The sequence below is a fragment of the Aptenodytes patagonicus genome, chromosome 3 (assembly GCF_965638725.1).
Source record: "Aptenodytes patagonicus chromosome 3, bAptPat1.pri.cur, whole genome shotgun sequence".
Classification (NCBI taxonomy): domain Eukaryota; kingdom Metazoa; phylum Chordata; class Aves; order Sphenisciformes; family Spheniscidae; genus Aptenodytes; species Aptenodytes patagonicus.
Window position 1 is genome coordinate 122,976,450 of NC_134951.1, and position 12,887 is coordinate 122,989,336.

General features: G+C 40.6%; 1 protein-coding gene across 1 annotated transcript in view; it reads right to left on the bottom strand.

The window, feature by feature from the left end:
- Positions 1-1,375: 1,375 nt before the first annotated feature.
- The window catches only part of PCSK2 (proprotein convertase subtilisin/kexin type 2), a 107,295-nt gene continuing 95,783 nt past the window's right edge, over positions 1,376-12,887 (bottom strand). The window contains exons 10-12 of the mRNA XM_076335045.1: positions 12,143-12,243; positions 9,298-9,525; positions 1,376-4,836 (exon numbers count right to left, since the gene is read on the bottom strand). Coding sequence (XP_076191160.1) covers positions 4,350-4,836; positions 9,298-9,525; positions 12,143-12,243 — 816 coding nt within the window. The 3' untranslated portion in view covers positions 1,376-4,349. The remainder of the gene's footprint in view (positions 4,837-9,297; positions 9,526-12,142; positions 12,244-12,887) is intronic.

Genomic DNA, 12,887 nt, shown 5'->3' on the forward strand with positions numbered 1-12,887 from the left:
CTAGACTGAACCGGGTATCCCCCCCGCAACCATCTGGTTTCACTGCAATAGAGCGCTTAATGTTCAGAATACAAAAAGCCTTAGTCAATGGCAAAGAGGCAACACTTGAGGAGAGCCTGGGTTAGGTGTCTCATGTGTGAATAGCCCCCGCCACCTTCATCTATTTTGTGCTGTGGTGTCACCGCTCTACGCTGCTGACATAGAAACGGTTTTCTGATGCTCGTAAACCTTGTTCAGCAGCTGGGCAGTATAAATACCACTCCTAAAGCAGGTTTAGTGGCATGTATTACTGAAGAAGTCACGTACTGCATTGCACAGGCAGCAACCCCGAGGTGCAAGACTCGAACCAAGCTGGTGCTGAGCTGCAGTCACGGACACCAACATCAGCAGAAGTCAAGGACCATGAGGAACTAAGGCCTAAATTCTGCTACGATCTCTGACCTGCCTTCCACAAACATGGCAGTTGCCCAGTAAGGCTGCAGATGGCAGGCATCTTTCTGTAAATTTGTATGAAAATTATATAGAAAAACACTAGTATTCTATTGTTCATAATGACAATGCTGAAAGATACAGTAAATCTCGTTATTTATGGGCTAACCTCTGCTTTAAATGCAGATTCTCAAACGCAAATTCTCAACGAAGTGTTTAAATGCTAACGCTAAAGTGTAACGGTGAAATACTTGCGAGCATCTATTCAGCAGAGCCTGGGATGAGACCTAGGTTACTACAGACACGTTCTCGCCTCTGTGGCAAACAGAACGAGATCAGGAGGTTCCCCGTCATCTTTTACTGCTGCAGACATGGTAAGAAATTATAAAACAACATGTACCCTGTGCCATGGGAACATGTGAGCTAAAAAGTACCCAAAAGTGTGGGTGGGAAGTAGGGAGGAAGAGGAAATAGGGTTTTTTTGTGGATCAAAGTGCTCCAAACAGCAGAGAAAAAAACCTGCTGTAGTATTTCCTGGGGGCCAGAACTGCTTATGAAATGCAGTGCAAAAATGTCACTGTCTCTCTTCCTGAGCGTCCCCTTCCCCACTGAGGGCAGCAGTTCGGCACCCGCATCGCTGCGTGCCTCTGCAGAGCTGCCCTTGGAGCCAGCAGGTTTGAACCACGTAAGTAATTCCCAAAGCTCTTCCTAGCCTGCGGCCTTAATCTTCTATGTCCCACGGTATCACAGAGTTAACATAAAGCCTGCTAGTCTTCATCTGTTGCTATCAGCTCTTTTGGGGGGTCATGTTTATTTTCTCAGTATCCGGCATACGCAGGACACAAATGTCCTTATCAGTATAAAAAGCAGAGGCGTAGGAAGTCGTCCCACTTACAGCAGCGTATTACCTCCCGTGTACCTTCGGATAGGCAATGATAGGACCTGCCAGTTTACAACAGCTCTTTATTTTACTCATATTATAAAACATCATCACAGGGCTTTAGTTAAACAGTGTTCACCTGTTTCAAATCATGAGCTTCATTTTCCCCTTTATTATAAATACTAACAAATTAACTTTATTTTCCATCAGCAATACCATAAAAACTTAGTCTAACTGGACATATTTTTCAGCGATCCCCTGATGCAAAAATCCTGAAGAATTTGAAGTAGATCTCTATATTGCATAAACACTTAGTTTTATATATACCTATATAAAAACTCACCATTTCTGTATAACACTCATTATCGTGATCTTTCACTTAATAAATTATGTCAGCATTATGAAAATATGAACAACCATCTAGTTATTTTGCTGCTTTAGAAGATATTTAATGATTGAACAGAGAACTGCAAAATTACATGAATGCAATGGGAAGTCATGTACACGTTCATTTAAGATTTCCACATGGACTTTTCGTATTCCAGAACTTTTTCCACATTTTGTAAGTCCCTCAAAAGCTTCCAGTTACCTCTTTCTTTGAACACATACACACAAAAAGTAATGATGTGCATATATGTATTATACATTACATACCATATGTAATTCTATATATATATTTATAAGCAAATATATGTAACATACTCTGAGTATACATATCGTATGTAATATATATACACAGAGAGAGATACCACAGGTGTGTCGTATGCATTTAGACATACAGGTGTATGCATAAATATATATATATATATATGGTAAATTCTTCCCTCTGATATGTATATGCTGCTCTGAGAACTGGGTGCCTTCCACAGAAACCTACTGCCGTCAGCGCGATCCATTCACTTCCAAAGACACAAGCAAACCTGTCCCTGACCCATTTAACTTGAGCGAGTTTTGGCTCATGCCTCATGAACTCCAGTTCATGCTTTGAAATGGACCCATCTTGTCCTTGGGTTAAGTTTTAAATCACCAAATTAAACACGGCTGGCACTATAATGTATTTCAACAAATAACCAAGAGCACTTCAAAACCAAAAATCAGACAGGGCCTGATTCTTCTGCTGATGCCTGTTTTATCCCAGTGTGACTCGATTGTCCGAAGGGACCGCTGCACGCAACGAGGAACCTGTGAGTAGTGCGAGGCTGCTTGTCTTGGCTTTAGAGTGTAATTCACATAGACTTTGAGTAGGTTGAGCTGTTTATTTTGCATTTGGATTTGTAAAGGAAAGAACAGGCCTTTTATGGGAAGATAAAAGGTGGATATTCACTAGAAATAACAGCATAGATGATACATTCTTAAGTGAAACGTGTGCACCATATAACCTTTGGGTTACATTTTTAATTTGTTAGATAAATATTTACTTACTGAATGTGTTTCTACTATGCACCTGATTAACCAGGCAGGACAACTCTTATTAAAATGTTTTAGATGAATACTCTGCATATTAAAAATACATAATAAAATTCTGAAACTAGTCACTGCTAAAAAGTAGATCTTGGATCCTGCAAAGATCCGAAGCACCTGCTTAAAATTAGAATTTGAGTAGGTCCACTGATGGCCTTTACTGTGAGTGAGTGCCTAAATATTTGCAGAATCAAGACCCTTTATTATTCAAAGGTTAAATTTGGGATCTCACACCTGAGAACACGTAGTGGTTACTACCATGAGTAATCCCCACCAAGGAGAATGTTATGTCTTGCGGCAATAGCCAGAGCAGACTCTGAGGGCGAGAGAGACTGACTTTACTCATGTATGAAAAGTGAAGGTGGGACTGACTCTTTAGACAGCAAAGAGCAATGATTACCAACAAATCTTCCCAAACGCACTACATTTTATTTCCCAAGAAGGCCAACTTTGCATTACATATTAATAACTTAGGCATATTTTTCTCCTTAAATATATTTGTATAACATAAAAATAACAAATCTTTATTTTTAAAAATGAAATTTGAATAAAAAATTGCCTTGCGACTGAAACTGCATACTTCAAATTTCTCCCACAGCAATTTACTGACAGCCAGGTTGTAAACCCCAGAAAACAGGGGTCTGTGGTCGGAAATGCTGACACAGCCTCATCTTACGCTGCTGTAGTACATCTCAGTATAGAGATGAGCAGATGCACTTTTGCACGCAGGTTGCCAGAAATCCTACAGCCCATTCCCTATGTGCTCATTCTGCTGTAAGATGGTAACTTGATTCAAATTGCCAAAACTTAAAAAAAACCCAAAACTGAAACTTGTGCTTCTAGAATGCCCTGACCCTGTTTGCAAAGCACTTCCCCCATGTCACCCGGCTTTGGCATCACTTTGCCTTCCTTATTGCATGCCTCTTGAACCATTCTGTGGCTGAAGTGTTAAGCGTGTATGTTGTGTAATTGTATATATTAAAGAAAACTCTCAGAAGAACTGGATTTCTGCAAATTGGATTGGTAAATTTTCATCTCTGGATTATTTCTTTTTGTAGGGTCTAGTGCTATTTTGGTTGAACCCAATGGGGAAAGTCCCACTGAAGTCCATGATGCAAAAGGAGCTGTTAGACATTCAAAGATCTCTCCAGCCAACCTCTCTGTGATTCCCTCTCTCACAATTTTTTTAAAATGTGCCCATTATCACCAACTGCCAATGTTAAAATTCATTCTTTTTTTAATACAAACAACATTTACCACAAAAATATGAAGGGAAAAGCCATCAACTTGTTTGCAAGTTATTACCTATTCGTATGACACAAAAGAAAAATCATTTACAGTCACAAACTGTACATAGTATTCGGTGGGGGACAGTATATTTGTGGTTTAGAGTAAAAAAAGGATTGCTTCAGTGGTAATTAAAATAATTATTGACGAGATATAAGACTTTAAAATCAAGAAAGTGTGATAATTTGGCTACAGAGATGATCATTGTAATATGTCTAACACAGAGGTTTGGATAGTAGAAAGGTGAGTAGAGGGATCTGGGGAAGGAAAGACACCGTCATGCAGAACAGCACTAGTTCTTGCTCAGTATACTCTTCAGGCTTCTCTCCACTGCTTCATCTAATTCTTCTTCGAGCTCTTCCTTCTTGGACATGGCCAGTTTGGACTGATAATCTTTTACTATTTGGTCTATATATGGTGCGCTCTGAGTCCCGTGCAGCATCAGTGTCCACTCCTTCAGCACGCCCCGCTGTGGCAGACTGCCGACAAACCCAATTTCTAGAGCCCAGGTGCCTCGGGGGTCTTCTCCCCAAGTGTGTGTGGTCATGAAAGGCCATTTGTCAAAACCCACCTTGGAGTCGTCATCCCTGGGACGCCGGCTCAGTAAAATGGACTTTGTTCCCATTGGTGAGGTCATGTTGATGTTGAGGTCTCCTCGCCTAGTGGAATTCACAGTTATAACTGCTTGGACGTGTTCAAGGTACCGAACAAAGTTTTCCTTGCCCTCACAAGCATCAGTTGTAAGTGTGAGGACCAGCTTGCCGCTTGGTGGGACCTTTCTGCAGTTCAAAAGAAAATGAAGCAAATTACAAGGATATAGACAGCATGACATGGCTAATGCTGAAACTACTGGTTTTTGGTGCCTCACAGAAAAAGAATGTACTATTTTCCTTATTAATACATGGAAAAGTAAGGAAATAATAGTTGCAAACTTAGTAGCCAGAAAGAGAACATTCTCTTTTTGGAAAATGATATCAAAACCTTAATTTGAAAATACATTATGAAATGTACACCTACACAAAGAGAAGGAATACAATTAAGAAGTACATACTGCTATTTAAGAAACACTAACATATTTAATAGCTGCCTTTACTTATCACTACTATATTGGGTAATTGCATAATAATGTGTATGTTCAGTAGAAGAACCATGAGCAGTCAGTCGTGTTAGACAGGCACCTTAAAAGACAGCAGCGAACGGCTGTCTGGAGTCAGAGGAGCCAGTTGCGCAGAATTTCAGTGCAGTCACATTAAAGCCTACATCCTTGTTCTGATTTGGAAACCAGCTCAAACACGGGATCTCAGTTTCAGCTCATTTGAAAAGTATTTTTCCATTAAAATTGCTATCCTTGAACTGCTGCCGCACAGGAGCACACAGAGGAAAGAAGTTGCACTTGTTTACTGAGTTGCCGAAGTGCTACACCTTGAAATCTCAAGTTTCTTGGTGATTATAACTCAGTCCTTATGAAGGCAAACTCACAATTAACTGAAGGACATTTGTCCCAAGTATTACCAAAAAGCTAGATCTGCAGGTGGAACGCAGGCTCACTCCTGTGCAAGATGCATCCATGCCTTCCCAGCTCTCACAGAGGAGGCCAAGGAGCCACTGTGCACTGTGTAGTCCCACCTGGGATCCCAGCGCAGGTCCAAGGGCACTGGTGCCTGGCCTGGGAGCAGCGCCCTGCCAGCAGCCGAGGCTGCCGAGCGCCTGCTAAACCCCTCGGGGTGAGGATGCGAGTGGCAATTACCAGTTGCCTCAGAAACTGGCTGGCAAACTACACTGGAAGTGTAAACAAAAGTCTCTGCGTCTTCACCATCAGCAAGCTGTGAGCAGCGTGACACTTTCCTCTGCCTAGAAGAAATACTTGAAAGACAAGAATTACTGCGATCATTAAAAAAGGGAATAAGTCACAAAAGACTCCAGTCAGCTTGTCATTACCTCTCCCAGTGGCTTCTCCGTGACCTAGGTTTTGCAGTAAAATAAGAGAGTCCCTTTTAAAGGGCATTGACCACACTGTGGTAATAAATATCTTCTTTTCAAAAGAAATGAGTACCAGCCTTTTCCCTTTGCTAATAAATAGTGCGTTCTTCAGAGACCAGTGAAAGCCTTTCATTTGAGCCTAGCTTCCAGAAATTCTCTTCTTCCGGAGATGCGCTCCAGGTATTACAGCTTAGTACATCACTAATTGGCTCAGGCCAGTCTCTGACCCCCTTTCATAGAGTATTGCCTTCTTGGGAGTACTTGCGGAGTAAAAAGACATTCAGGTCCAGGTCCTCAAGGCATTTAAACACTTACCTTAAACTGAAAAACCTGTGTTGTTCTGAATCTTATGGATGCCCTGGAGCAGAAGCTGGTATAACATAAATACTGTATAGCTAAAATATTTGAACATATAATTGTAATACCCTCAAGATTTACTTTGTGTGCCAAAGCACAAAGAAGATGCACTATATGCCAGCCAGAGGTGAAGGATCATAATCTCACAGTTGCCATATACTTGCAATTTCTCTGCATGGGAAGCATAATCCTCAAAGCAATCTGAATTCATGTTGTCTCATAGCAATCTCACACAGTAGACAAAGCTTTGTCAAACAATGCTTCGTTCCAACAGTTGTGGTAAGCGCATTTCCTCCAGTAAATGAGGGAGGACACCACAGCGTGAGTCTTTTCTATCTATCAAAACCAAAACCCAAAGAAGTAAAAGCAGTGTTACAACCCCATCTGCTTTGCAGACAGCCTTTCTCTCCACCTTCATAAGTGCTGCAGTGCAAAAGTTATCTCAGCTCCCTAAAACACATGAGAAAAGGCTTGCTCTGTTTCCCCCTTTCCTGTTAGTTTGGATCCAATACTCTCTGCTTCGCTAGACTAATTACTATAGTCCAGGTGAATTTCCGCAAAGAAACAAAAAGAACCAGGGGTGGTGGAAAAAGCCTGACACGAAAGGAGCAGAAGAGGAGATGGGTTTTCCACACCCTCATGGTGTACTGCTGCCCAATTGCTATATATATATATGTATGTGTGTGTGTATATATATATAAAAAACATACTCACTTTTGCATGAAGTGTAGTACCCAGTTAGAGATGAGCACGGGGAGCTAACTGCTCTCTAGAAGCACACTCCCATGCTCCTGTTCCTCAGCTAATGGACTATGATTGTCCCAAATCATCTTTGTACCTCCCTGGACCAGCCAGATTCAGACTTGTCCATTTTTTTCTTTTTGCTGATCCAACAAAAATCCCTCTTCAGTGAAAGTTCCTATTGCTAACAAGTGTTTCTACATGCAGCAGAGAAATGCTGCGCTTTAAATACTGATTGCTTTCAGCACACTGTATATTCTAGGCTGTCAACTCTTTCCTGGCCTGTTTCTGCTAATTGACAATGCTCTTATGGTACACACTTCTGTATCAACTACTCACCTATCTAAATATATATTGAATATGTATTTTATATCTATAAATATCTATATAAACATATATAGAATATATATAGAGAAAATGTTGCTCCAGCAAGGCCAAACTGGAAAAATAACCCAATTATCCATGGCAGAAGTGCAGCATAGTTTTCATTTCCAAGGAATCTCTGGAGATGCTGGGACGTCACTGGTTTAATTTACAGTGTAATTCAAAAAGTGTAGATGTTGCAAGTCATGATTCTTACTATCTCTTGTCAGTGTTTCATTTGGGGACATAAATATTACAGCAGTACTATTAACATGCACGTGTTGGGTAATTGTGGGTATGGGAGACACCCATACAGACTGCACACTAAGAATCACTGCAGTAGAGCTAGGAGGCCTAGGTTGTGACTGACTTGGTTGAAATAACTTGGCTGCTGTTGTACGCTTTTAAAATCTCTTCTTTACAAATCTGTGTGCTGTAAGCACAAAGCCTGTTCTGGGTGCTGCTCTCAAAAGACACCAATACAAAGCAATGTATTTCTCAACTCTGGAGCCTGTTGGGCAACGACAGCTATAGGGAATCTTTACTGCAATTCCAGACACCCGGGCTGGAGGAAAGGTGCCATCACCTTTGCTCTTCCGTCGGTTCACCAGCAGACACGGGACAGAAAAACAAAGGCAGAAGGAGACAATACTGCATAGCACTTGCCTGCCTCTGGCTCAGTCTGTTGCCAGAATATCTCTACCACATTGTCTAATGCATGGAGCCAAGCCTACAGAAAGAAATTTTCTCTCTTCCTCTAGGATGATCCCCATTTCAATAAATGGGGCTGCACCAAGATAAATGAGATAATTTCTCTGCATTTAAATTATGAATAAACTAGAGATAGCTCAAAATTCGCTTCAGCACGCTCTCATTTGTTTCCTATCTGTGAGCATGCGTAGGCCAGATAAATTAAAACTCGTATTTCAGCTGTAGAACCTTGGATCCTGCAAATACAAACCCATCTGGAGGCTGGGAACAAACTTACTCTTTGCCTGGCTGAGCTATGTGCCAGGGTGGCATATTGGTTTGTTTTATTTTTCCAATAGAATAATGATGCCTTCAAAAATGGCACTGAAAAGTCAAATTTCAAATGGTATAGAAATAAATTGGCCATTATTAGATTAGTATTTCAAATAACTGAATTGAACTATAGCTGTTGCAGTCTAATAGTATTAATTCATTCACTTGTTGACTCATTCACTTCAGCACATGAAGGTAAATCAGAAAATAATTTGACTACATAGCCTGCAATTAGAGATTTGAAGAACATAAACCAAACACAATTAAATGCTGTAGTGTTCAAACAGAATCACTGGTACCTGTAGAAGATTGTTTCAGTCTTCTGGAGCTGAGCTGTCTGCTGGAATATGTCACAAGGAGTTACGACCTGGCTGACAGATATTTCATGTAGCAGCAGTTCATATAATTTACAGTACCAGCCTCCCAGATTTTCACTTGTGCACAGGCTCTTTATTCACAGAAACTCTGGCACAAACCTGCCCGTAAGTACTCAGGAGAAATGGATGTTGCTATTAACACTACTGGCACTAGCAACGATGATACAGATGAGCTGTAGAATGCACTCCTCCAGCAAACCAGGAACTGAAAGATCATGTAGTTTATTTTATCAACTTACTGAAATAGTTGGAATGCTACTGGTAATGTTAGTCTTTCTTAGAAAAAAAATTTTCATTATGTTTCTTTGACTATCTATGTCTTTGCCCACGTATGTGCATGCTTGTGGTCTCCCAAATGCCTGGAAGAAGCCAAACACATCTACTAGACTATTCACTTACTCAGGTTCCTGTATTGACCCCCCAACACAATGGAATCTCTCGGGAACAGTCTTCCAGTCTTTCGCCATCTTAACCATTGCTCCTGCATCTAGGACACCATAGCCAAACAAATGGTTGAATTCCAGCCCAACGCCATTTCTACGCCATTGATGAACCTCATCGTGAAGCTGGTTCCTCTTGGAGGTGAGCACTGTCAGATGCTGCATGTCTCTCCATGTCAGATCCAAGCTGTGGAAGAGCAACATGGAAAACACAGTACAGTATTTCCAAGCAGATATTAAAGAAAAACAGTGTGTTTGACTAAGCCTTTTGGTAAAATTTGCTTCTATGAATCACACAGAAATTGTATCTATACACATATCAATAACAAAGCTTCTGTTCATTTCAGCGGGAACAAGAATAGGTTTTAATTGTATAGTACTTCCCCAAAATATATTCCCCAAAATTGCAAAAAAATTTGATTGTTTCCCTGTTCTTGAAATAACTGCTTTTAACTACACGTTATAGGATCCACCATGTAATTTTTAACTAATAAAATGAGTAGGATATTATACCAGATCCTGAAAAGAATACAAAACCAAAAGGACGATGACAGAATTTCACCTAGCCTTCCTCTTAAATCTTGCCCTCTTCTCCTTGCCTGCTCCTCCTGCTTTTCCCATGGACCTTCCAAGATTCACCCAGAGAAGGTCCAATCTGATTAAGCTGATGAGCTATAACAATCAAGGTGTTAGTAATTTCAGTATTCGGTGAATATGGGTATATGGGCTGTGGGTGGCTGTAGGTTTGCATTATAAGGTATGGTAGAGGTTTGTCACCTGTGATATACCAGTATGGATGGATGCAGTCAAGTAATATTTGTCTAGATTCGATGACCACTTTTCATCATCAGCTCTTGTCTTCCTAGATTTGCAGTGATTATGAGACAGGAAGGGCACTTTAAGTTATTATTCTGGAAGCTTTAGAACTGACATTCTAATTCTACATAACTAAAGCTATTCCAGTTTTATGATGAACTCTTTCAACTTTACAATATGTCTGATTCAAACCATCAACCTAGAAGGATCCGCTTTTCAGCTTTCTGTGCCCCAAGTAATAAGCATGTGTGCATGCTGAATATACACCAGAATAGCCAATTACTGTCATTTTTCCAAGGTGACACAAGATAGCTGAAAACCAGATATCGCTTGCATCATTCTTATTGAAACCTTTTAAGAGCTGCTACATATCTTAAAACCGTACTTTCCATTTCACAGATTGGTCTGTTTTTAGAGACACATCAGACATCTATTGTATATGAGCTGAGAGACATATGGAAGGGAGCAGTTGTCTGCATGGGAAATTGTTAGCCGTTCCTGTGAAGGCTAGTGTACCTCATCCAGGGTAGTTCTGCACACTAAAATGGAGGTTTAATAAAGCCAGCCTGGAAGGAGGTAGGAGACACTGACAGTTCTTTCTATCTCCCCCCACCCTTCTTCTCAGCAAAGGCTAGAAACCCAATTGCAAACCAGGGTTATTAGTCTAATTTCTACTTGTGATAGTTTGGCAAGAGTAATTCCAGTCTTCATGGATAGCCCAAATGAAGAGGAATGGTAATTACTACTGAGATACTAAGGTTGTAGTCCAGGTTAAACATGCAGTGGTCAGAAAATTCATTAAACCTTTATATTTTTATGACCATAATTATTTATCATTATTATTATTATTTATAATTATACATCACTGAATGAATTTGACAGTAGAAGGATCATCCGAAGTTAAAACACTTGGCCTGTGTGTTTTATGTGTATAAAACCTGAAAATGAGACTTGGCCCAAGTCATGCTCTGAGCACAACGATCATTGCTCTGCTAATGATAGACACTTTATCTCCCCTGCCAAATCTTCATTCTTCTGCATACTGTTGAAGAAAACTATGTACATAGTGCTCACTTCATGCTGTGGTTACAGCAACTGAAGCTGTATACCTGAGTAAATGTTGTCCCACTTCATAAAATAATTTAACACAAATTAAAAAGATGGTATAGGTTATTGTAAGGAAAACTTGTCCTAATCATTAGAGAAGATAATGAAGCAAGATATACAGGAGGTCTCCAATGTCACGAATAGCATGGAGATGGTAAATAGACAATGGTTATTTATTCTTTCACATAACAGAGCAAATATGTAGCACAGAAGCAAATTACCAGCAATGGGTTAAGAAAACACAAAGGCAACATTCCCCACCACCATCGCCAAAAACTATTATTACTGTGGAATTGTTTGCCACTGAATGATACAGGTGCCAAATACAGACAAGTTGAAAAAGTGTTAGACAAATTCAAGGAAGATAAATCTGCCTGTGGCTATTAAACAGGACAGGCTGACCGCTCTCTCTCCAAACCACTGCTTGCCAAAGCTGTTGTTGAAAGCTTGCTCTTAATCCCTGTTTGTTGTACTCCCTCATAAGCATCTGTCATTGCAGACAGTATGTGGCACAAGATGAACTCCTGTCTGATACTATAGGTTCGTTCTTATGTTTTTGTAGGCTGGGCATTCCCCACTGGATATGCGGAGAAATGAAATAATCTCTCCATCCAAACAGTGCCGGAGAAGACAAACCCCTGGAAGCAGTGGATGGAGAGGACACAAAGAGCGAGTCAGCCAAAATGTATCTGTTACATGGCTTTGGCAAGACTGTCGCTCCATCTGTAAGTTACCAAGCATGTCACTACTGTAGCAGGCAGCTTGTTAGCTGTTCCTTCTAGCCCTGTGCCACAGCCAGCCAACTTGTATGATGAACAACATTAAACAAACCACAGGCCCTCTCCTCTCTAGAGCTCACAAGGAATTTCTCAACAGCATACTTAGCCTCCAGGGCCAAGGCAAACACTCCGGCTGCTTCAGGGGCAGCTGCAGATGTTCCTGAGTGACGCAGGGTGCAGTTGCCATATAAATCCGTTGTAGCCTGCAATGATATTAGACGTAATTAACGAAATTAGCTAGTCCATTTTCCTTGCAGCTACAGACTCAGAAAAATACAGAAAGTGGAGTTTGCGCCCTTGCTCTTTAGAGTACTTGTGCGTTTGTTCCTAGGATCTGTTTTCTTCTTTAGAATAGCATATCAATTTAAAAAAAGTGAGACATAGTTACAGAAGGTGTGAATGCAAGAATAAATTATGATGTAGGAAAACAATATTCACTACCACTTAGAAGCCATAAACTCATATGGATGTCATTTATTTCCTACAAACACAGTCTAACCAAAGGCCTTAAATTCCCTTATGGTTATCTGAAGGATTTGAAACCAGGATTTGAAACTAGAATTGTTAGCAGTATTGAGCTTTCTAACATTTGTGCAACTCCAGAACCAACAGCAGTACCAGGCTGCTATCTTCTATGCAGATTAGTCACTAGAAGAGACCAGAAGGAAACCTCAGAAGTACATTTTATGGTGATAATTACAAAGGTGCCACAGATCGTCTTGGCTGATACCAGCAGAGAGCTGGTACCAAGACAGAAACCAGTATTTTTCCATTTGCTACTGCACAGGGGCATTTAGGATGCTACAATGTGTCTTTGCCTTTGAGACCGGGCCAAGGAAAATGTACA